We start from the raw sequence: 26046 nt of genomic DNA on the forward strand, positions 1-26046 counted from the left end.
GTAATGGAAATATCAAATTGGTCTCAGGATGAATGTTATTTCTGATCTACTGAAAGTCAATTAATATGATGGCCGTGAAATAAATATAGGGATGATGTTTCTGAGGTTATGTAGCGATACCACAGGGAGAGGGTATGCAAGCACTTGACAGGTGGTGTGTGTGTGTGTGTGTGTGTGTGTGTGTGTGTGTGTGTGTGTGTGTGTGTGTGTGTGTGTGTGTGTGTGTGTGTGTGTGTGTGTGTGTGTGTGTGTGTGTGTGTGTGGATGTGTCCACCCTGTGTGTATGTGGGTGGGAGTGGATGGGGGGGGAGGGGGGTAGGGCAGACAATAGGAGGCAAACAATAGGATTCAGAAGGATATGGACATTGCAGAAATTAAGCTTTACTTTATTATTTACTATTTATTTTACAACATCACTAATCATTAATTCCAGCCACATTGATACCACCCACATGACAGATAACGCACACAAGCCTGGACAAGCAATCCGACATCCTGGTCAGATCCTGCTGAGCTGATAGTTTGCAGGGGGCAATGCTGTTTTTTTGTTGTTGTTTTTTTATAGACTGCCTGGAAATTTCGTGAGAGTAGCCCATTGGCCCATATTCAATAACGACAGTGGACTAATGTATTGAAATACAGTTTTAGACCGTAGTCTGAGCCAAAAAAAATGTCCGGAAAGATTTGTGGTGCAGCCCGAAACGCATGCGTAAAAGTATGCGTAAAGCGTGAAATCGCTATATGTACTTGGCGATGATCATTCATACAATATTTTGTAAACACTAGCGTCAACCCATGAATAAATTAGGTTATTTATAGTAATTAGTCCCCACATATTTTTCGTGTCATGACTTTGATAAACATGTAACTTAATGAATTAATTTAGTAGCCTTCAACTACTTAGGCTACATGTATGTTGTCGAAAACTGGTGCTGTCATAATGTCATTACTAACGCAGTTAATTAAGGTGTTGTGCCACAGCTGCGATGTAAGGAATTATTCTGGGCAAGAAGCACAGCTCTCTCCTGTGGGCATTCATGGAATGACAATAACTACACCACGCGTCACCGAATAGGCTATACACTGTGGAGGAGGAGACCTTATTCACTGAGGTCCTTTCTGAGACTTTCTCGTCCAGTTTCTCGTAAAACCAGTGAAGATGCCACCAGAAGTAATCGACATTGGCGTTGCGGTGGGCCACAATGACTTATACAACTTGTAAAGCTTGAATTGCAAGGATTACGACTACCTCATACACCAGAGCAAGCCCTTAAAAGGTATGCCAAAAAATAAGAGCTCTTTTTTCTAGAGTATAACTGGAAACGTTTTTATTGATTAAATCCACACGCACAATGTTATTCAGAAAACCGCCAAACAGAGGCTAAATGAGAAACACAGAAAGAAGACGTCACTGAGGTCTTACTAACGAGCAACAATACGGGAATTATGTTGATGATGGCATGAAAATATCAATATTTTATAGTGGAATAGACCTGTAAAGCCCTCTGCATGGATGTTCAAAATGACATATTTTAAGTTACTGAACGGCAGCAATGAAGAAATTGAACCACTGGAAGCAGAGAACACGAGCTTTTTGGACCACGTATATAAGAACACCACAAACAGCACCTGTAAGAACGTTACCTTGGATTCACAGGTTATTGGTGTCGGTATCTTTTTGGCTGTATTTATTTTGGTGGCAATCATCGGAAATATATTGGTCATTCTCTCTGTGGTTTGCAATAGACACTTGCAGACTGTTACAAACTACTTCATTGTAAACTTAGCCATTGCGGACTTACTCCTCAGCATTGTTGTGTTGCCTTTCTCCGCATCCTTGGAAGTCTTTGGATGCTGGATCTTCGGCCGGGTTTTCTGCAACATTTGGGCAGCTGTGGACGTTTTGTGCTGCACAGCATCCATCCTAAGCCTCTGCATCATCTCCATAGACCGATACATAGGCGTGAAACACTGCTTGAAGTATCCAACCATAATGACAGAGAGAAAAGCTGGAGTGATTCTTGTGGTGGTCTGGGTGTCTTCTATGGTCATTTCTATCGGTCCACTCCTGGGATGGAAAGAGCCACCACCTTTGGACGAAAGCATCTGCAGAATTACAGAGGAGCCGGGCTATGCCCTCTTTTCATCACTGTTTTCGTTTTATCTCCCACTGATGGTTATCCTTGTAATGTATTTTAGAGTGTATATAGTAGCCCGAAGGACAACCAAAAGTTTAGAAGCAGGAGTAAAACGGGAGAGAAATAAATCAATGGAAGTTGTGTTACGAATACACTGCCGGAACATAACGGAGGACGCTGGCACAAGTGCTAAGGGTAAAAACCACCCTTTCCGCAGTTCACTTTCCGTGCGCTTGATGAAGTTTTCCAGGGAGAAAAAGGCTGCTAAAACTCTGGCCATTGTCGTTGGGATGTTCATCTTGTGTTGGTTACCATTCTTCTTCATTTTACCAGTCGGTAAGATATGCCATTTAATATGATCTAAACCGATTTGTCTATAAAAAATGACACATTATGCTATTGACCACTAATATACATCACATCACTACTGCAACACACCATGGATGAGCTGGTCAGGTTTGGTCAGGGTACCAATCAAATGCATTTAGGCCTTGAACTTACACTCTAGTCGGTATACAAAAAGTGACAATCATAAAACCCAATAATAGGAGAAGTATGTATAATACCAATCATATGGAGCAAAAAAGGGGGATAGTGGAAATGATGTGAAGAAAAGTAAAGTTTCCCATTTATTTTCAGGTCTTGTGTGAAGACGTGGAATTTTGTATCATTACAAGTCAAGTCACTTATTTTTTTTATAGCACATTTAAACACACCGACAATCCAAATGGTTTACCTCCAAAATATTTTTTTGTTAGGCCTACTGCATTCTGGTTCTGATTCTGCACAGATGTGTCTCTGATATCACTGCAATGTCAACTATAGCTCACTATAGTCAAGTCAAGTCAAGTCAAGTCAAGTTTATTGTCAATTTCTGTACATGCACTGGTCATACAAAGAATTTGAAATTGCGTTTCTTGCTCTCCCATGCAGACATAGACTAATCTAGGTAAGGACATAGACAGTATAGACATAGACAGTACTCATACATGGACATAAGACAGTATGGACGTAGACATTGCTCATACAGACATTTAAAGTGCAAGACTGGACAACAGAAGACTTGTAGAGAACATACATTAAGAGGAGGTATTTTGTTGTGCTTATAGCGTTCTGACATAGTAATAGTAGCATTTGAAGAAAATAAATAATAAAAAAAAGGTTCTATTAAATACACCAGCAGCAGTATGTGTGTGTGTGTGTGTTTGTATGTGTTTTGTGTGTGTGTGTGTGTGTGTGTGTGTGTGTGTGTGTGTGTGTGTGTGTGTGTGTGTGTGTGTGTGTGTGTGTGTGTGTGTGTGTGTGTGTTTAGTGCAGGTAGAAAGTGCGGTGTGCGTCTGTGTGTGTGTCTGTGTACCTGTGTATGTGTGTGTGTGTGTGTGTGTGTGTGTGTGTGTGTGTGTGTGTGTGTGTGTGTGTGTGTGTGTGTGTGTGTGTGTGTGTGTGAGTATGAGTTGTGTGTCAGTGTGTGTATGTTTGGGTTTAGTGCAGAAAGTGCGGTGTATGGAGGTGATCATATGGAGGTGATCATCATTTGATCAACACAGCTGTAACCTTATGCTTTAATGGGCACTGTGATAGCTCCTCAGCACACTGCAAATAATATTCGGTAACACTTTTCTTGACGCCGGCGTCATACGGATGACATAACAGTGTCATAATTTAGTCAAACCAGTGTCATGACACAGTCATGAGCGAGTCATAAACATGGTGTCAGTGTCATAAATGTTTTATGGTCATGAAAAGTCGACATTGTTAGGGCTGTCTTTGCCATAACCGAATGTCACTTAATGAGGAAGTCATTAAATGTTTATGACATTTACTAAATGTTTATTACACATGAATGACTGCATTATGACACTGTTATGGCATTGTTATGTCATGCGTATGACGCCTGCGTCATGTAAAGTGCTACCTAATATTCACCCCCCTAGATGGGTGCCAAAGCTCATGGTCATGTGTTTACTTTCAAAACAAGTCTAAACAATACTATGTCCTGACTTAACATGGCCCATGGGTGAGTTTGCTGTTGATGATGGTCAATACTACATGGGTTGTCAAAATGAGCCAATGCAGTAGCTCAGCTGTGAATTTCAGAGTGGTAGGCCTAGTTGGTCTGGTGGATAAGGAGCCTCTTGTTTCGCAAAGTCAAATGAATGCTTTATAGAAAAATGAATTTGCTCAAAGTTCCACTTACAGTATCTGGGGTTTAGAGCTAGTTTTATTATACAAAATGTGATACATGAAAAAAAAAATCAAAATTCTCACGACCAGATTGTCAATTTTGAAATATTCATGGTAGAGAGTAACTTTGTCCGGTCATGAATGTTCACCCTATTGTTCATTTAAAAGTCTAAGTTAAATAAAAGTTTACTTGGTATTTCAATTGACTACCCAAGACTCATCAAAGGCATGAGTACTCTGAAACTACTCAGTAAACACAAATGAAAACTCTGCTTGTTGTTAGTGAGTTAACATCACTTCACATTTTTCTGGGGCGTCATAACCATTTTCCAAGACTGATGTTCAGAAATAGTCTACATACATGCTTAAAATGAAAAGTTATCAATAATCTACAGTAGTACTTTATTAATTTGTTTTCTTTACATCTGTCATCGTCCCTACCATTGGCAATCATTGGTTCTCCCAGTTCTACAGCTCTGTATGCCAACTGCATACCAACCAGGAATCAGTGGTTAAAAACAGGAAGGGAGCCAAGCACAATTTGGCATGGTGTTCTCAGTGCATTCAATTTTGTTTGCTAATTCATTAAATTATTTCTCGTCTTTGAGGTAGTTCAACTTCTTGGCCTGTCCTTGTACCTCTCTCTTCCAGTCACCTGAATGCATACAAACCGGGTCTTGTTAGACAGGCAGCCCTGTAACAATTGAGGAAAATTCCCTCCATTAGGCAAAATTCCTGCTGTTTCTCCACGACTCACATGTGCATGGACCATTATGGTAAAAGTAGATAACATCTTCTGGCCCAGATTCACATGTAGCCGCCAGGGTGAGGGGAGGGGATCAGCCCACTGCCTTTTCCAGAGAAGCCCTCCTGACCTCCCGTGTAGCATGCATGGCTGCGGTAATGAGCACTATATAATTGAGGGCCATTAAAGCGAGGTGTTTTCCCTTTCCTGAGTCCTGCCATGCCCCTCATCAGCGCGGCCCAGATGGCTTAGTTCCACACGTAGCCTACAATAGAGAGGGAGCATGGGGATATCTATCACCTCGTTCATGGTGTCTCCCTCTCGTTATCGCAAAGCTGATGAGGAAGGAAACCTTTAAAAAAGACGGCCTCAACAGTGGGGCTTTACAGCCACGCGAGGACCGCACAGCAGGAATGTGTTATCACAGCTAGCCCCGTTAAAGGTTACATTGGCAGAATACGCCTTTTTTCACACGGCCCATGGTCCAGTCTACAGAACGGCACCAACAATGATGTTTGCCTGACAGTATGTAAAGGAAGCTTGACTGTAATTGTTTTAATTATATTGCTGTCAGTAATATGTGTAAAATATATATATGTCAAGTCAGCAGTTAAATATGCAGTAAACTGGACACTTTGACAGGGTAGGTGTGCAGTGGTTGCGCAACATGTTGACCAGGATGAATCAGAATTACTGTGAACCTAAACTGTATTTTATATAAGCTGCATTACAAGCAATATTTGTGCACAAAGACCAAGGAGTAAGTACAGTGAAATGACTCTCAAGATGACTCATCAGCTCATCAGATGACTCAGCTGCTAATTACTGACTGAGTTAATTGCAATTTAGAGATTATTATTCAGTCACTTGAGTATTCCACCAAGTATAAATGATTTCTGCATAAACATTAATGTCGCGTAAGTCAAATGTGATTAACATGCCAATACGTTCTAACTGTGTACTCCCAAACATTACCACAGGATGTGCAGAGAAAGGATTTTAAGGATTTTAGTGTCAATGTTTATTGTTATCTACAGTATTCATATCAGTGTCATTGCAAGCTGATTTTGTCACCTAAATAGCTTAATAGTGACTAGTGACTCTTTGTCTGACCTCTCTCAATACTGAAGGCCTACTTTTCTTTTGTGAGGAAGGAACTGTTAGATGCCTGAAGGACTGTAAGAGAGGAGGCCATGAATTATCAAATTTCATAATATTATGGTTTTGCCTGTCGTGACTGACTGATATTGTTAGTCAGTCACTTTTCATTGGGTTTCTTCACGCTGTACTTTTCACATTTAGGCATGACTAATATGTCTCCATGTGTTTTCCCATGCCACTTAGAATGCCCCTCTACTCCATGGCAAGCCGGCTCAGCCAAGAGAAACAATTAAGTCAGGGGAAAACAAGGCCAATGTTATTTAAGGGGGCTTTTTCCAACATTTTTCATAGATACTGGAAATACTTTTGGCCAGCAAAATGGTAGGGACTGCAATAATATGAAAAAAAAGAGGTAAAATGTGTTGTTCGAACGGGATTTATCAACATCTTACTGATATAACAATATGCACACCTAATACCATCATCGTATGATAACTGAAGAGAAAATGTGCATTAGGGAAATATTAACAGCGTCCTGTGCCTTTGCAATAATATTGTTGTCCTGATCTCCTGTTGTCGTGACTGAAACCTCTGGTCTTCAAGTTTCTATGTCATGTGTTTTTAACCCTGAATGTTTATTGTTAAGCTACATTCACCTGATCTCTGGTCTCTCTTTTTGAGTTGTTAAACCCACTTTTACAGTAATTCTAATGTAAATGTTGCAAAGACCCAAACTTACAACTCTTTTCAATCTCAGGGATACAGGCACTTTTTATTAGAACCATTGAGATTTACCCATCAACCCGCTGACAAAATCGGAGTCTCTTTCCATTTAAACAAAGGAAAGTCAGTTGAAGGGCTGCAACATTCTTCCAGATGTGCGAAGGTGCTCTTTGGGTTAAAGTAGATCATAAAGGACATTCAAGGCAACTCTTTGTCTTCTTATAACTAAAGAGCATGAGTTAGTTCATATTAAAAACATGTTTCGGCCTTAGTGCATGCCTTCTTTTGGGCTTGTTGTCAGTGTTCAGCATGCTGCGGCGCTCCCTCCTGACTCATGGAAGCTGGCTGTGATGATTCATCACCAGCTGCCAAACGACAAGGAGTCTCAGCAGGCTCCGATCGCCCCTCTCTTCAGAAGGACATAGGGGCCAGGCAGTGCCCTCCTAGTGACGCAACACCTGCAGCGCTGCTTCTAGTCAGGCCAAGAGCCATACAAATATCGTTTCTGAGATGCAGAAAACTTGTGAACTCCTCCCACTTTGTTGGGAAGCAAACAACCAGTATACAAACCAAGGGAGGCGGGTCAACCATGCCGTTTGGGAAATGTTACTTGTTGTGCTCTTGGTCAGACCAAGTTTCGAAGAGATTTGAAAGTCGATGATAATCAGGGGATGATAAATAGGGGATGGCAGAAACTATTGTTCCTCTGGCTAAAACTCAAAATAGAGCCAGAGTGCACCCTGCTCCTCGCTAATTCACTGGGCCAATAAGGGCACAAGAGAAAGCAGAGAGAAAAGCATGTGCTACACAAATGTGTCTGTTAAGCCTTACGTGACAAAGAGGCACAGCCAGCTAAAGTGGTTGACTGACAATATATAAAAAGCACTCAAAGGTATGATGAGAGTGAACAGACAGAGGGGCCGAGAGGGACTGAGTGGCACTGGCACGTCAAGCCTATTTGTGATTTAGATAGGTGTAATGTATGCATGCTGTGCAATAGCAGACTGGAGCACGACTCTTCTTCACACACCATCCAGTGCTCCTCATACCTGTCATTCCAGGGTAATGTTACTCAGCCTCCACCTCTGTGGTAGCAGCGGAGGGCAAGTGATTATGTTGAACATTTTTGCCAGCTGACTGAAAGAGTGACAGATTGACAGAGTTATTTATTTATTGATTTATTTTACAAAAGTTGTACAAGCCGAGGTCTCATGTACTGTAGTATGCAGGTTAGAAGCTCTGTTGGTAACAATTTACTTGACATGTTCCTGCATAACACATTCATAGCAGCTGTTGTGAAGTTTGCATGAAACATTCATGATTGTTTCATGACCCATTCATACCAAACCTTTCATGAACCGAGCGGACGGAAGGATAGCAACTTGTCAAAATAAAAGTTAAGCTAAGCAGCATTGTGGGCTTTGTTCTGAACCCTCAATGATTACTGATTTTGAGAAGTTGCTGTCCTTTTGTCTTCCATGGTTTGGTATTAATCTTACGAAACACAGTCATGAATCCTTCATGCCAAGTGTATAACAGCTGCTATGAATGTGTTATGCAGCAGCAACACATCAAGTAAAGTGCAACCACTCTGTTTAACTTGACGTGTTGTTCACTTTCTGAGTGTGTCTTTGTGGGGGATGGCTACTTGATTATAAAATAGGTCATGAACGGGGTAATAATCTGTGGGTGTCAGTCAGTGGGTCCATGAGAAGACAGTAAAGAGGTTATTTTTCAGTTGCGGTTTAAAGATATCAGTGGACTTCTCTGATAAATTGTGGTAGGGTATTCCATCTTTTATCGGCATAGTATGTAGAAGACGGCTGAAAATTATGAAAATTTTTGTCCAAAGACCTCTGACAACGCATGATATGTCAGAGGAAAACAAAATGTGTTTTTCTTCATGATGAGTTGCCTTGGTCACAGATGTGTTTGATCTACTTGCTGAATCACACAGACGATTTGGCGCACCTACAGTATTTTATGGAAGTCACAATTCTCCCCCTAATTTGGTGTGACACAACATTACCTCGATGATGACTGAGGGTGCTCATTTTAACAAGCCGGCACTAAATTATGTACATGCCATGTCCGTGAGGAAAGCTGCTGGCCCCCAGGAGCTCAGTCGGTCCAAATAAAGTCACTCACTGAATGCAATTCTAAGCAGGCCCGCAGACAGGGGGAGACAAAGGGGTATGTTGTCCCAGGTCCAGAGAGACAGGGGGCCCAGAATTGGTTCCTAATTATTACATTGTATGTATTGAGTAGGGGGCCCTTTCAGATGACGTTGTCCTGGACCCAACGAAAGCTGTCAGCGGCCCTGGTTCTAAGTGCCATATGAGATGAAGACTTAGTCATGGTTCAATGGCTAGGGCAGCTGTCAGGCAAAAACGGGAAAGCAGGGCAAATTATGTTTACATTCAACAGTGTATATCCTCTATGTGACAAAACAAACCTAACCTTTGTGCTTCTTCTTCTTCCTTTTCTGTGTGTGTGTGTGTGTGTGTGTGTGTGTGTGTGTGTGTGTGTGTGTGTGTGTGTGTGTGTGTGTGTGTGTGTGTGTGTGTGTGTGTGTGTGTGTGTGTCTGTCTGTCTGTCTGTCTGTCTGTCTGTCTGTCTGTCTGTGTGTCTGTGTGTCTGTGTGTATGTTCATGTATGCGTATTTGGGCATGTTTTGGAGCCTCGGGTTGTGGAGGACAAGTCTCTGCTCTTGTCCTTGTTTTTAAAACCCAAAGCTTTGTTATTTTGGTGTGCACACACACACACACACACACACACACACACACACACACACACACACGCACACACGCACACACGCTCACACACACACACTGGGCTATTTTATTTAGCCTAAAGCACACTGACTACACATTCAGAAGTGGTACACTAGTGTACTGCTACAATATCAATTAGATTAAGCCTTACGATATACAGTATGGATAACAAGATCATTATAGGCAGCTGCATTCTAGACAGCATACAATTTCTGCTGTACATTATGTGTGGATATGAGTTTTTCCAGTCAGATAGAGTTTTCAGATCTCCTGTTAGTTAACAACTGAATATCGAGTGATCTAGTACTTTGGGGGGATGTTTAACACAATTACTCTCAGAGAGTCTCACAGAGCATCCTCTCCTTGGAAAGTTTTTTTTTTGTATATCAAAGACAGCCAATTATATTCAATTACAGGATTGCTTTTTGGCCCAGAGTTGACTGGCCTACCCCCAAAAGCATTTCCCTAATTTTCCAGCCCCGTCACCCCTGTATTCACAACTCTCCTCTACCCGTCCACCCTGCAGCCACACATTCCTCTATTTATAGCCAACAGGCTGATAGTGGCGACTAGGCTCGGCGCTAGGCTGGAAACTGCTGCATGGTGTCTGAAGCTAGCAGATGACATCTGTTTCATGTGTCAGATAACATCACGCAAGTCCCTTGCCCTCTCAGGAGAGACTGTGACAGGCAAAGTGGTGCCACACGCCCCACCGAGAGGTGATTATGGGTGTGTGTTTGAGTGTGTGTGTGTGCGTGTGTGCGTGGGTTTGTGTGTGTGCATGTGTGTGTGTGGGTGTGTATTTGAGTGGATGCGTGCTTGGGTGTGAGTGTGTGTGTGCAGTGCGTGTGTGTGTGTGCGTGGGTGTGTGTGTGTGTGTGTGTGAGTGTGTGTGTGTGTGTGTGTGCGTGTCTGTGGGTGTGTGTGTGTCTGTGTCTGTGTCTGTGTCTGTGTCTGTGTCTGTGGGTGTGTGTGTGTGTGTATGTGGGAGGTTGGTGTGGTTTGCATGACCCTGGTTAGTATAGCAGGAGTACAGCATGCTCCATCCCCAAAATGGGAATTCCTTCATTATTTTATCATTTGTTTATATTTTCCATCAGTGAACTTAGCAATAATGCATTCCAGGAATTCACAGGGATGAATACATAATTAATGACTTGACCCTTAACAGAAAATGGCTGAACTTTTTCATTATAAAAAATGTGAAACCTCATAGCCGACTTATTATATAAGAGATTTTTTCTTCATTCCTATCAGAAGCATGTTTTGGGGGGGAATAAAACTCGAAAGATGAATTTAAGCTAATTACAAATACCCTGGACCAGTTCATGACAGTCGGAATGTACCACAAGTCATTCAAAAGTCATTCTGTTTAATTGTCAGTATTTTACATGCTATGAATCCCTACTGTGGAGAGCACTGCTGAAATAAAGATTCACAACAACAACAAATAATAATAATAATGATAATAATAATAATCATTATTATTATTATAAAAAATATAGAATTATTCAAAATACTCAAGGACACTGTACCGACACAACAAGAGACAAGCAACACAAAACACACCAAATATGAACATTTAGAAAGAAAAAAAAAGTGAAAATGTGATGTCCAAACATTGTTATTCATGTGTTTGGCGTAAGGCTTAATGAATGTGTCACTTCCTTTTGTGTCCCAGGCTCCTTCTTCCCCAAGCTGAAGCCTTCTGACATGGTGTTCAAAGTGATTTTCTGGCTGGGCTACTTCAACAGCTGCATCAACCCTGTCATCTACCCCTGCTCCAGCAAGGAGTTCAAGCGGGCCTTCACGCGCCTGCTCCACTGCCAGTGCCAGCGGCGGAGACGAGTCTTGCGGCGCTACTATGATCAGCGCTGGCGCACGGCAGTCAGGGGAGGGCCTGGACGGGACCTGCGTGCAGATTACCGATCAGGCTTCTCTGTCACGGAGGCCTGTGGCAACTCTGTCTTTGCGTATCGCAGCAAGGGCCGCAGCTTTAGCGTGAAAGGCTGGAACCTCTTCCCGCCACTGCAGAAGTCCTCCTTCCAACTGAAGGAGAAGATGAACAATCTCTCCAACAAAATCCGAAGTGGTCAGGGCCGGGCCTCCACACCGACGCTCGGCAGGACTGAGATTGACACAATCTCCATGGGGATCTACGAATGCCCGGAGCAGAGCAGCTATCAGATATATGACCTCACAGACTGTTACAGCCTGAAGGAGACGGATATTTAAACAATTGAAAATGCTGCTTTTCATTTGGGCTGATGCAGGGACAAGTAGGCAAACAAGACTGATTTGTACAAATTGCCTTTAAATGTTCAAACAATGTATATGTCCTTTATAAATCTTTCGTCCTTGATAAAGTCTTAATCAAGTCACTTTAATGAAAGCACAACCGTTGTAATTATGGTATTGTTGACTGAGATGTGTTTAAAATATGTGGAGAGTATACATTGGGTTGATGTACGTGCATTGCAGAGTGAAAATGGGATGTTTGAAACTATGGAGCTGAATGAAGTAATGATATGACTTGTTAACACTACCAAAATACACTGTTCAAAAATCATATGTGAAATGTCACCACTTGATCTCAAGACATCTTGGCCTCAAGACGTCTTGGCCTTTAAAGCATTCTGCTGCTCACCAACCAGCTTGACGGAGTGGAAGTGAACTTGCTGTTTGTCTTTCCACAGAATACAAACCCTTTATGTCAAATACAGTCACACAAAAGAAACTCTGATATGTCTCTCACTGGATTTCCTGGGTGTAACAGATGGGTATATTGTAGACCAGGGATGGACAACTGGAGGCCCGGGGGCCACAAGCGGCCTGCCTCCTCACTCAGTGTGGCCCGTGGATAAGACACTAATTTAAAAAATAATGACCAGATTTTTTTCTGAATGACAACTGAATCCATCCTTAATCTTGTTGGCCAATAGACTACACTTCTATTCCTTCCAAACGATATGGGCTGTCAGTAAGCAACCAACAGCACCTCAAACTCGAGTTGCAGATCCGTGGTTATGTGGCCCTCCGATAGTGGCGATGAAAAAACATGGCCCTCCTCATCATGAAAGTTGCCCATCCCTGTTGTAGACAGAAAAGGCAGAGTCTGTGTGGCCCCAGAGTCTCCTTTGGTAGAAACACAGGAGAGATGTCTTTGTTCGACATATTCTACAGCTGATTAGCTCTTATCATCAGGTACTCAGTTTCATGATGTGCAAAAATATGCTTTCCTCTTATGTTTGTTGATGTGATTCATGTGGTTTGCCAGTGTCTGATATAAAATGAAATAAATCCATCAAAATGTTCTTTTCCTTTTCTCTTGATGCCCTCCTTTTAGGATTAGTGCTCTTTTGTTGATTACATTACACAACGGTACACACCATGATTGTATTTCATTACTTTGAGATAATAAGTCTGTCAGAAAGTCCATCGATATAAAATTCACATTTTTCATTCCCTGCATGTGGCGAATAATTCTTTTAGAAAGCCTATCATCTCGTTACGTCAGTAGCCTACCACTGCATATTATTGGAAATTGGAGGGGAAGGTCCTGACCTTCCCAGAAATCCTCCTGTTTTGGAAGTGAAATTAACATGTGGAATCTAAGCCCAGCAGCTCAGTTGAAATGCCATTTCCTTATATGCAATGGCAGTAAATTAGGTTATAATATTTGTACGCCGAAATTAAGTAGGCCTATTTACAGAATCCCTCTAACTGAACACAGCTATGTATTCTTTAAAGGCAAAACTATTTTGTACTTTGCAAAGGGCTACAGGTATAGTGCGATGCTATTTGAGCATGATGCATTTCCAGAAAACGGTGAATTTACATGAAACTAAAAGGAATGGGTTTTCCTAGCTAATACAAACACCAGAAAACTGTTCACCCACTGTAAATCATGTCTTTTTTTGGTCAGCCCCACTAAAACATTTGTTTTTGGGAATTTTGGAATCACACCGCCTACCTTCATCACAAATCAGTGAAGTGAGATTATGATCAGAATTCGCTGGCAGGATATAGAATTGGCAGTACGTTTCAGTCATGTCCAGAGATGTGTAATATAAATATTAAGCACTTTAGGTCAGTCAGGCTAATTTACCTTCTTTTGTCATCCATAATTACAAACCAAATTAAACACAACAAGTTCCGTCTTCTGTGCCTTCTGAAGCTTGCTAAGAAAAGGATTATTTCAACTTCATTTCTGATTTTTTTTTCCAAGGCCCTGACCTTTTGTTCCATCCTGTCCATGCTTTGGGCTGTGTCCTCATAAGTGGCCTGCATGTTTCAGAAGTACATGTGTTTATACTCCTCACCAAGACTTCCTGTTGAGCATATGCATCCAAAAACCAAAAACACATAGTGGATACATGTCAGTCCATTTCCTGTCACATTGTGCCACTGGGGTCAACTAAGCACACTGAAAACCTAAACACACTTTGAAACTCAACTGGGTGGCGCGCACACACACACATGCACACACACACACACACTTGCGCAAGCGCGCACGCACGCACACACACACGCGGTATGCTAACCATGCCCAGGCCCACTGACAGGGAGGGGACAATCAGGTCAGTTGTTCAAGGCCCAGGGAACGGGAATTGGGAGAATTGGGACCAATTACATTGTTTATGTACAGACTGAGAGAGGGGCCCTTTCCGATGACTTTACCCCCGGCCCAGCCAAAGCTGTCAGCGGCCCTGACCACACCCTCTCCCTGGCTGTCTGTCTGTTCTCTTTTCCTCCCTTATTACTCCAGTCGACTGGCCTGGCTGGTGCCAGTGTTTGACCCCGTCTGTACAGTTTTAGACTAAAATCATTTCATAAGCATGGATAAGAGGGCTGTGTGTCAAATTCTATTTTTACAGAACATTCCCTCCTCTCTCTTGTCTGAGGAGCCAGTCCACCAGAGCATGTAATAGGCAGCACCTCCGGACACGGAGACCTCCCCATGACCACAACAAGTGTGGAATCACAAAAAACTAAATATTGAACTGGGATTTCAACTAAAGGTAAAAGGTGAAACAGTATTTATTCACCATTGTGTATTTTTTTAATCATTTATATATTCACAGAGTTCCTGGTAGACAACCAGTTGCTCAGTTGGCTACAATACCAAATGATTTATACAGTATTAAAATGTGCAAGGTCTAGAGACATTGGCATTGCATTGGCTAAACAGGAACAGAATGATGTTAACAGAACGAATCCCAGAAAAAAATCTTATTCATCAGAATTTTTTATCCAAAATCAAACAAATGTACATACCTAGTATATACGTATATACTGTACATACTCTATATACTGTATACTGTATATTATGAATACAAACTGGTACACTAATGTTTTGTGTGATCCTTGACATGTTAAGTCCTGAGCTTTCAGATACTTAGAAAATACAACAGACCAGTATTTTTTGAAGATTTTGTGTCACTTAACTTGTGCAAAAAGGAGACAATCAGCACACTTCTTTATTTGTGCAACTTAACTTGCGAGCTTTCGGTCCTAGATCTTCATCAGGCAGAGTAACTTCACAATGTATTTTGTACACACTGCACAACAATTGAACTTAGCAGTTACAGACTATTTCCTCCACATCTGTTCTATGTCACAATCACATTTCTGCTAAATTAAAAAATATTCTTGATTATTCTACTAGCTGCTACATTTCATGACTGAATCCATTTGCACAGATTATCACCTTTCAGATTCAGATCAGAAACCTTGATCTCAACCATGAGAATTAAACACAATGTGATACTGACAAGATCGACAAAATCATGTGTTCCAGAAATGCTGGCCATCCATGCCTCTTTTCCACTGCCGGTTTTCCGGTTTTCTACAGCTTGACACAGCGTGACTCAGTCGCCACTTTTTTTCTATCCGATTGAGCTGTGCCGTGCCTATTCATAAAGCAAAAAATAGCGGCCGAGTTGCACTGTGTTGAGCTGTAGGCAGAGGCGCATCTTGTCACCAGGCTAGGCAGGCAGCCGCTTGGGGCCCCCAAGCTTGAAAATAACGGTTCACACTACTACAATAGTGGTGATTTTGGCTCAAATGTTCGTTCCTTTGAATTTTTGCCTGGGGCCCCAGCTGACCCTAGAGTGGCCTCTGGCTGTAGGCCTACCAGAAAAACATGCAGCAGTGGAAAAGAGGCACTATGCCTATGTACCTCCTAGTTGTCATTGCCATCTTTTTTAGAGTGAGAGAGGTCCATGCTTTGATTAGAGCCGGGCAGGCAGATCCTGCAGCCCATGATCATGAAGAAGGCCCTACGGAAGGACCTGTTGAAGAGGCCATACAAGAAAGGGTTCAAAGAGGAGTTCACATAACCCAGCCAGAGGAACACGTCCCACACCACCCCCGCTGTGCTGTAATCAATGAACGGGTCCACAATGTTGAGGGTGAAAAATGGCAGCCAGAACAGCAGGAAGACGCCCATGATGATGCCCAGGGTCTTGGCCGCCTTCCTCTCTCTCCTCAGGGAGTTGCGGTGCCTCTGCTTCTTGCTGGAGTCTTTGCCCACCCCAGATGCCATCTGAGCCTCCATGGCACTGATCTGCATGGCCTGCCGCTTGGCTGCCTTGTAGATCTTCCAGTAAGCCACCAGCATGATGACCATGGGAAGGTAGAAGGCTACCAAGGAGGCCATGACGGCATATATTCGGTTCACCAGGAAGACACACATATTGTCAGGCAGTGAAATGGCCACCCCAATCTTGTGCAGACCCAGGAGGATGGGCCCGAACGAGATGAGCAGCGGGACGGCCCAGCACACCACGATGAGCAGGGTCACGCGGGCCGGGGACATCTTGAAGGTGTACACCAGCGGGTTGCAGACGGCGTAGTATCGGTCAAAGGCTATGCAGCTGAGATGGAAGATGGAGGCGGTGCACAGCATGACATCCAGGCTGGAGTGGAGCTGGCAGAAGGCGGCACTGAAGTACCAGCAGCCCTCGACCGTGCGCACCATGCTGAAGGGCATCACCACCAACCCCACCAAGAAATCGGCCACAGCCAGAGACATGACGAAGCAGTTGGTGGGAGACTGGAGTTGTTTGAAGTATGCTATGGCCAGAACAACCAGAAAGTTGCCCACTACAGTGCAGATGATGCCCGCTAATAAGAAGGTGTAGAGGGCAATACGAGAGCTGGGGCTCCTGGAGATGGCACATGGCTCTGAGTCTCCTGTCAGAGAGGCATTGTGGTCTTCTTCCCATGAGCCATTCATCTTGTCATCTTTGGACCTGTAAGAAGGGTTATAAAAACACACACATTGATTGTACTTTAATTATCACCCATCTCTGAGAACATGCACAGTGAGGAACACATGTTGATATTTTGCATTAATGTAGAGCAAAAAGTTTCAGAAATAAATTGATGTCATGGGTCCCATTGAGATCATATGGAACTCACAATGTTAAAGCTTACGGTATGTTCAGGCTGTATCGAGGCAAAGATCTAGTCAGTTGTGTGAATTCAGAAAGCACACTGTTGACAGTTCTTCAGCAGGGCACAACACAACTCTCAACAACAGAGATCGTCTTTTTACCCAAGCACCAGAGCATAAACGAAACATTCAAATAAACGTCACATATGTTCCTCAGGGCATTTGTCAGATGGCGGCAGCTGAGATTCAACCTGTCTTCATGACGAAGACAACACTTGATCTTTGGCGTTGTTCTCATTTTCACTGGGATTACTCTGCCTACCAGGCCTACAGTGTACCAGCGTACCTGTCAACAGCTTTGTTAATGTACAGGTGCTAGTCTACTGCGTTCCCCAAATATGAGATGTCACCTTTCATTGCATCAGCTGCATCATTGCATCAGCTGTCTTAGAGTTTAGTGCTGCTGCAACAGGATACCCATGTCTACACCCAGGCTTTAACAGCTTTCTTTCAAAGTTCTCTGCAATCACCGACATGCTCTGTGTCATTGAAGTGTTTCGATCAGGATTTGGTGGGTGGGGGTATAAGCACTGACCTGAATATAGGCCTAGTCATTAGGTGCTATAAGTGATTTTGTTGGTATGCAACTTTTACTCTGCCACTGAAAATCGCAATACGTAGAAGCTTTTCATATCCTTCAAAAACGAAAACTGAAAAAGTAAAACACTGAACTGAAAAAAAGAAGTAACAAATTCAACATCACTGAACTGATAATTGGGGTTTGTCTATGAAGGCTGCATAAGTGGCATCTGGGCAACAAAGCCTGTGATGTTAAGACAAGACTGATGTTAGGGACAAAGCTAGTGTTAAACATAACAGAACAAGAAAATGAACGCCGGAACCATAAGCATGAACCAAACAGGTTCACTTCAGTACCATTTAACTCCTAATTAAGGCCTGTGGGACTGAGCTGAGAGATTCACTTCACTGCTTTTCAGAGGGGCTCCATGTAAATACTCTCATCTCTCACCATTCATAGGCTTTGGGTTGTGCAGCCTTTCAGCTCTGTAAATAGAGAATACAGTGTTTGGTTACTTTACTGAAACAGATCCCTTTCTAAAGTGATGGGAAGCATCTGGATGGGCTGTGATTTCAATTGACACCACCAAAATCACCCCCTGTTGAAGTCTGCTGTGTTTTCTAGCAAAGTTGTTAGGATCCATGCCAAATTGATTTAGACTACATAAAATGTGGCCACGTTGTTGAAGAGTACATTGAAGAGTAAAATGCATGGCAATCAATCACATGCTGTAATTTTCCAATTATGTACAGAGGAAGATCAACAAATATTACGTAACATTGCTCCAAATCACAAATCTAAAATTTAATTTAGGAAATAATAGGCACAACATGCTGTTTTCTCAGAGCATCCAGACAAAATCTATTAGGCCTATATGAAAGTCGCCGAAGTGGAAAAAGGTGGACTTGAAGTGTAAGCTAGAACCTCTTCAACCAGAAATGATGAGACCGAACAAGGAATATAAATCAGGTTGCGACTATGACCTGTGGAGACGCACACACTATTTACAACCTCATTTAACACACTCTGGGTATCAGTATCTGAGTGTGACTGCGACTGTGTTTGACTAAGTGTAGCAATGGCCTATAAACAATTGACTTGCTTTGTTAGAGGCAGAGAATAATCAAGTGCCACCTTTATTTATCTGACTTGATACTGAACACAAACAGACTATTCCTTTTAACCTATACTCAAAACAGAATTTTTTTCCAACCTTTCACAGATGTACCTTTTACAGTTCCAACAGGCTATTGGAATCACTTAAAATATTGTGTTACATGAGTGTGTTGTGTCTCTTTCCGGGAATGAGATACATGCCAGGGAGAAGAAAGGACAGTACATTCATCTACAGTATTGTACAGACACTGTCACTCAGAGACAAAATAAGACACTATTAGAATTCATTTCCACCAAAGAGCTTTCAAAACCTGTAAAATATGTTCATGTGCACTCCTCGTTTAGAAATCCCAAAAAAGGAAATTAAATTCACAAGCTTTTTCTTGACCCAATGAAGCCAGATAAAACTGAGTGTTCATCTGAAAACCACACATAATCAAAATGTATCTTTAGTTCAGCTTGTAAAGTGAATGTGTCTCCACCATTTCTGAAAAGCTGCAGAATGAATAAGTCAGAATGCACTTACCCCACATCATGAAGAAGAATCCATTGAAGCAAAATGTGACACCTTTCCTCTGTCTGCCTTGCTGGGGGATACTGTGGAGAGATAACCTGTGTGATAAACTGTCATCCATTGCATGCTAGGAAGCAGAGGATACGCTTGTGCCTTGTGTGTATTTGTGTGGGTTTTCATGAGTCTATATGCTTATCAGCCCGGTTACATTAATTACACCTGAACCAGTCCTCTTGATGGAGGGGTGGGATGGGGAGCATGCATGATTGCCCATTGTCATGCAAATTAAGCTCTGCTTTGCTTATCCACAGAGAATGCTCAATATGTGTCTACATCACCGGTGTTATCTTCAGAAATATACACTGATTAGCAGACAAGCTTTGGATCAGTGTCTTTTTATGTGTTTTTGAACGGCAATATAAATATAAATAGGCCTATAGCCTATGCTTTTGGATTGCAATATAAACATAAAATTTTACATATTATTCTTGTGCTCGTCAAAGTATTTATTGAGTGCCATGGTAATTCCGTTTTGTTAGTTATTACAGACAATATACAATTGTTGTGAAGTATGAAATTGAAATATATGAGGTATTGAAATATGTGAGATATTTCTTGTTGAACCTGAAAATAATCATAGTGTGTGCTTTAAAATATCTCAAATATCTGTGGAATATCTGAGAACCGGTATGGCATAAGATACTCTGTAGTTATATATTTGGTACGGTAGAGAGCGGCCAATACTTTTCGTTCATTAATAGAACACTTCTCTGAGCTGACTGGCATAAGTGGCACTCAGTTCAGGAGTTTTTCCACTAGTGGTTATGCCCTTCTAGAACAAAATGCTCTCCAGGTCCTCCCATTGCTTTCAAAGTATCATAAATGCTTTTAAAATACCTTTAGCTTCGGTGAGGACCATGCGCTCCACAAATGCTGAGGATGTTTTGATTTGGCTAGGGACCTCTAATTAAGCCCAACATGAAAGAGAAATCCACTTACTGATTAATGTTGCTGACCCAGCATTCATTTAATGCACATCTGGGCTTTTGCATAACAAGTGAGGAGATGGATGGCCGTGATTTGTTAAATTAATCAAGAATTTAATCAAATGTCGCTCACAGTAGCGCCAATAGGTCCAAATTTCTAATTCATTGAAGCCACATGCTCAGTTTGGGTTTATTTCGTTATTTGGGGGAGTTTGAGAGTTGAGAATTAACAGTGAGATTACTCTCATCTATGTGCATAAAAAAGTATATTATGTTTGACAACTGTATATAAATCATTAAGAAAAAGACTAAGAATATTACAGACCACTGCTAAAAAGCAAGAGAACACAAAATACAAAAATGCATTTAAAACATACTAGCAGAACCTCAAAACCTACCATTTGAGAGAAAATGCTGTAAAAACATATTACATGCAAGCACAGTAATGTGATCTAACCAATTTTCCAATAGCCGTCATGTATTTTCAGAAGGGATTTAGTCTCACACATCACATTGAGAATAATTCTTAAGTGTTACAGTGTTTTAGTGTTGGGTTTCCTCGGTACTTGGCCTACAAGTTCGGATTTTGATTTGCAGAGAGACATCACACTCATCTGAACTCATTGTAGAGCAGAGTCCTTGGAGGGTAGCAAAAGGACAATCCGAACAGTGCCCCTCCGTTACAAGATGATGACCTCCTGAAATAAAACATTATTTTAATGTTGAACAACTATTATGTGTTGCTTTACTGTTGTATTATTGACCCTCACTCTAAACTCCACTATTTGATGATATTTGCTACAACCATGGTCTCTGGGGTATGATATCTCACAGCGTGTTAAAGTTTGAGGATGGAGCTTAGTCTGGGATGGCCTTAACCTGCTGTCACTAATTTCATAATTACCTCTGCCAAGGAGGTTACTGTATGTTTTTGGTTGCGTTGGTTTGTTTGTGTGTCTGTTTGATTGTTTTTCAGCAGGGTAACTCAAAAAGTTATGAACGGATTTTGATGGAATTTTGTGGAGTTGCTGGAAATGACAAAAGGAAACAAGTGATTCAATTTTTGAGTTTATCCAGATCATCATCCGGATCCAGGAATTAAAAAAAAAGAATCTTTACCATTGCGGGATAGGGCGAATTTTGACATTCCAGATTCTATCGCCACAAAAACAAGGCAGAAAAAATAGGGTGTAACAAAGTCAAATGTTCTATCAAACAACTTCCTTGGCGGAGGTCTGCACTCTCTGAGTGCATTTCTAGTATTTATGTTGAAATCAAATTCAAACCCCACCCACTGAAATTCCCTCACTAGCGCCATTACATTACTAAACCCAATTTCTGTGTCTTCTACATAAGCTCCCACCTCAATTGTGCTTCTTACACATGTTCAACTTTAACTTTTATATTTTAGTTTTCCTTTGCAAAAGCACATTCCCAGCACAAAATGACATGCTCTGCTTCTAACCATGACTATTTTAAAACACTGACATTATCTTACAATCAGGATTCGCCTAATTAACTTGTCTGATTGTAACTCAACATGATGAAGCAGTTGATGGCAGCCATCAGTAGACATATCACTAAAATCTGCGGGGAAAAAAGACAAACCTGCATCGTTGCATGACCATCAATCCTTACAGCAGTACTAGACCTGACAGCCGAAGACGGATGGTCTGCTGAGACCCAGCCAGCTCAAGAGGCCTTAAGCACTGAAGCTAAGCCTGTGCATGCCATCCTTACTTGAGACATGAGAAACAGACCTGCATGTGTGACAAGGCCCGTATGATTCCGCACCACTGTGTTCAGTATGATAACAATGACCTCATACAATGTCATGCTGTCTAACTCCTGTACAAGTTACATTAAAGATAAAATGTAGATTTATTTAAGTGTAGGCCAACATTTATCCACACTGGTAATAGCATACCCTGAGTGCTATTCAGTGTCTATTATTATACTATTATACAGTGTATACTATTATATCGAAACAGTATCCAAACAAGCTGAGGGTACTAATTATAAATAGGCCTATGCATTGTGTGGCTTGCGGAAGCACTGTCCCCTTTTAGTGGTTGTGTGCATTTGGTCTGTCACTTATGTCCCAAGAAGCAAGTAAAGACTATTTTCTTTCGGGACTATTTACTGCACTGATGCCCAAGTTGGCCCAGACCTGGGGTAGATTCTAAGGCAGAGGTGGGCAAACTCAGGCCCAGGGGCCACATGCGGCCCACTGAGTCATTCCATGTGGTCCACATAGCCTTTACAAGGAAGACGAATTTAAAATCCAAATTCATACAGTCACTCAACATTCTTACAAAGGCTACCTAAGTGAACCAACCAAGTGCATAAGCTACTAAATACATTTAAATACATTTCCTTATAATGTGCAGGAATGGCAAAGCTGACAACTTGGGAGGATGGCGGCCAGAGTTGATTATTGCAACTATGCTGCTCACTGATTGTGCTGCCTACTGACAAATTTGATCTTTTCATGAGTAAATACTAAGTAATAAACTAGGTAACACTTTATTTTAGGGATACATCTATTAGCACTAATACATACAATGTTAATGCCTGCATAAGTAACTTGTAAGGCATGTACTAAGCAAACGCTGAGGCCTACTAGGTCCTTACTAAGGTTAAATTGCTAATAAATCCCTTATTGTGCATAAACAAGACATTTGCGAATACATGCCTAACAAATGTTTGATTTTGCTTTGTACATGCCTTACAAGTTACTTATACAGGGACATTGTATGCATATTAGTGCTAATAGATGTGTCCCTAAAATAAAGTGTTACCATAAACTAATATTTACTAGTTTAAATGACCAAAGTACAGTAACTTTTGCAACTAAAAATGTCTATTTCTGGACCTTTCATGTATGAAAAGTGTGATTTTCTGACTCATAATATGTACTTAGAATTTGATAGTGGTGGTAAGAATTTGTGAAAAATGTATCCTTTGATAATGGGCAGCAGGAATCCTGGAAAGAAACCACTAAAAATATTACACAGTGCACCTTTACCCTTTGCTATTAAAACGTTAACCCTATAGCATCTGCATCTCTTTTGCATATTTCCTGTGGAATTTGTATGCAGTTGTGTGCTATGATTATGTCCTCAATGCAAGTTGCTTTGGTTAAAAAGCGTTGGCCAAATGTACTGTAATGTCATGTAATGTGATGTATCCAATGGTGGCCCAAACAACGCTCTATTTAAAGCAAGCAGTTACGGTGCAAGATTAGAAACACTGATAACAAAGGCACTTTATTGAGGACACGAAGACAAAATTGGAGTAGGCTAAGTGAACACATGAAAACTTGAGTACACTAAACAACAATAGTAATCTGAAAAGCTTATCTGGCCTCTCTAAGTGGTTAATTAATTAAGAGGATGCAGCCATCAAAGGCTTTAGGAATTCCCCTCACTCCAGCACAAAAACAAATGAGTAGTAGCTTTTAAGAAGGAAGTCAGGCATGCAACTATAGCCTTGCAAAATTACTTTTTTTTGTTCAAGGGACAATCATATAAACAATCAGAGGACATTGGTCTTTGATGAACGAGTGGCTTCTGATGATGGAACAGGAAGAATATATGAATACCAGCTAGAGGTTTAACATCATTATAGATTTATAATGTACATTTGGTTTACAGAAGGGTAGTTACTATTGTGTTCATTACTTACACTACTGACAATCTGACAACGAAATCTTAAATTGAAAGAGAGGCAGGAATGGTCTAAGTTTCAGAACAGGTTCAAATTACTGCAGACTACCACAAGGTCACCGGGGTCACAGTGCACTAAATGTAATGGAGAGATAACTAATAAAGTTGCGTTGTAAGATATTAGACGCCATCGAGGGAAAACGAGCATTTGCTTAATAGGAAGTGAAATTACACTGGGAAAACATTTTTACTGGTCCTCTCCCAAAAGCCAGAATGTCCTCACGAGCCCCTTTCCCTGTAATGGAAACAAATGGAGACGGCTCAGTCTAAATACTTTGGAACAGCTTTAAATAAAGAGACTCTCAGTGAGAAACTGTCAAAAGGAATACAGTTTGTATGTCAAGTCCAGCTGTGGTACATTCACGATAAATACCTGAGTATGCTTTATTTCATCTTAATTAAATTGCTGTGCTACACAATTATTTTCACGCATGTCATCTTGCTATGCCATCATAGGCGTGCACAGATATGGGACGAGGTGGTGCTAAAGCACCTGCCCCTTTGCCCTACTGTACTCAGAATGCCCCTTTTTGAATGTTTTTTTAACACTTTTTTGTCATAGTGTAGTGTTGTCCATGTTGGCATGATAATCTACAAAATGTGACATGATCAAAAGCAGTTGAAAATAATGCCCTGATATAATATATTGCCTTCGTAGCCCAGTCCACTTGGCCAGTCCCAGGCACCCCCAGTCCCCCCTTCAGCATCTGCCCCCAAAATGCCTGTGCACGGCACTGTATGTCAAAATTATAAACAGGAATAGGCCTACATAAAAACTCACTTCTTCCAAATAAACATAAAGCTTAATTTCAAGGGATTGCAATGCATGTAAACGGATTACAAAAGTTGCAATGCAAGTAAATATAATAAGGTAATGCCAAAGTGGCTATTCTAAGCAACATCCAATGAATGATATAGTCAAGGATGAAAATGACAATGAGAGAAGCTTTTAAAACATCAGGGAATTGTTCATGAATGTTCATCATCTTAGCACTGCACTCACTTAATCTGAAACCTGTGAGTTCCCTTGCTGCAGTAAACCCAGAGCAGAGTGGCAGTAGAAGACCCAGGCAGGGCTGGACTGGCCATCTGGCATACCGGGCATTCCCAGTAGGCCCCTATTTTCAGAAATGTAAAAATAAAATAAAAAAATAAACACATTTTCTGAAAATAGGGGCTCACGAGGGTGCGGGGCCCACCGGTGAGTCAGTTCTGCGCCACTAATTTTGAGTCTCTAATTTCTCTAGAAATTCAAAAACGAAGACTAAGATGCCTCGGCCATGTATTCAGAATGCCCAATGACAGAAAACCAAAAGTCGCCTTGAGATGGACACCGATCGGGAAAAGAATGTGGGGAAGACCAAAGAACACCTGGCGAAGGACAGTGATGACAGAGCTAAAGGGGATGGGGCTGTCCTGGGAGGAAGCACAGGCCAAAACACCAGACAGGGTTCAGTGGCAGTGTATGATTGCGGCCTTATGTCCCAGCCGGGACGAAGAGGGATAAAGTAAGTCATTTTGAGGGGCCCCTTTAAGCCAAAAGTGCCCGGGCCCTATTTCTCCCCCCAGGGCCTCCACTGCTTATTAGATCAGTGAGCTGCATGCCCAAGAAAACCCTGAGCCTGCACCTTTAGCACCTTCTGAAAAAAGAAAACCCTAGACTAAACACAATACACTATATTCTATTGTTGCAACCAAACCCTAGACTAAACACAATACACTATATTCTATTGTTGCCCTAGACTAAACACAATACACTATATTCTATTGTTGCAACCAAACTCTGCCAAGCCTGAAATCAGGCCCTGAGCCTGAATGCTGTCAGCCCTGGGTTCATATGTTGTTTCAGTGTCCTTGGGGGGTTGACAAAACCTATATAGCTTTTGCAGCACTAGGAAAGGTCATATTGTACAGATGTGCCAAAAGAGCAGCACGTTTACCTTCATAGGTATGTCTCCTCTCAACTCATAGCGGAAAGTCCCAAATGTGTCCAGGAGAGCTTTAGTTGAAGTGCTGATGTGGATCCTCAAAGCTGAAGGAAACAGCAGCAGCTTCATT

The 26046-nt window shown here is 41.6% G+C and overlaps 3 protein-coding genes across 4 annotated transcripts in view; 1 reads left to right on the plus strand and 2 right to left on the minus strand.

Moving 5' to 3' along the window:
• Positions 1 to 1160: 1160 nt before the first annotated feature.
• On the plus strand, positions 1161 to 12960 carry adra1d (adrenoceptor alpha 1D). 2 transcript variants are annotated; one of them, XM_063220118.1, is made up of 2 exons: positions 1161 to 2474; positions 11347 to 12960. In XM_063220118.1, the coding sequence occupies exons 1-2, from the start codon at positions 1514 to 1516 to the stop codon at positions 11898 to 11900; spliced, it is 1515 nt and encodes a 504-aa protein (XP_063076188.1). In that variant the 5' UTR covers positions 1161 to 1513; the 3' UTR covers positions 11901 to 12960. The 2 variants fall into 2 exon arrangements, with proteins under 2 accessions (XP_063076188.1, XP_063076189.1); XM_063220119.1 differs by lacking the exon at positions 1161 to 2474 and adding an exon at positions 4083 to 4155.
• A 2037-nt stretch (positions 12961 to 14997) lies between these two features.
• Positions 14998 to 18083, minus strand: LOC134464958 (5-hydroxytryptamine receptor 4). The gene is made up of 2 exons (XM_063218301.1): positions 18001 to 18083; positions 14998 to 16921 (listed from the first exon to the last, which is right to left on the minus strand). The coding sequence occupies exon 2, from the start codon at positions 16903 to 16905 to the stop codon at positions 15850 to 15852; it is 1056 nt and encodes a 351-aa protein (XP_063074371.1). The 5' UTR covers positions 16906 to 16921; positions 18001 to 18083; the 3' UTR covers positions 14998 to 15849.
• A 5468-nt stretch (positions 18084 to 23551) lies between these two features.
• Positions 23552 to 26046, minus strand: part of si:dkey-37g12.1 (atrial natriuretic peptide receptor 1) — a 20832-nt gene continuing 18337 nt past the window's right edge. The window contains exons 26-27 of the mRNA XM_063218300.1: positions 25929 to 26020; positions 23552 to 24223 (exon numbers count right to left, since the gene is read on the minus strand). Coding sequence (XP_063074370.1) covers positions 24176 to 24223; positions 25929 to 26020 — 140 coding nt within the window. The 3' untranslated portion in view covers positions 23552 to 24175. The remainder of the gene's footprint in view (positions 24224 to 25928; positions 26021 to 26046) is intronic.

This window comes from Engraulis encrasicolus, chromosome 16, assembly GCF_034702125.1.
Source record: "Engraulis encrasicolus isolate BLACKSEA-1 chromosome 16, IST_EnEncr_1.0, whole genome shotgun sequence".
In the NCBI taxonomy this organism is placed as follows: domain Eukaryota; kingdom Metazoa; phylum Chordata; class Actinopteri; order Clupeiformes; family Engraulidae; genus Engraulis; species Engraulis encrasicolus.

What these genes read in the sequence shown, in the direction of transcription:
- adra1d (XM_063220118.1), top strand. Translation starts at nt 1,514, where the DNA reads ATGTTCAAAATGACATATTTTAAGTTACTGAACGGCAGCAATGAAGAA. An exon ending in CTTCTTCATTTTACCAGTCG is followed by an intron (nt 2,475 to 11,346) that starts GTAAGATATGCC and finishes TTTGTGTCCCAG; the next exon opens with GCTCCTTCTTCCCCAAGCTG.
- LOC134464958 (XM_063218301.1), bottom strand. Translation starts at nt 16,905, where the DNA reads ATGAATGGCTCATGGGAAGAAGACCACAATGCCTCTCTGACAGGAGAC.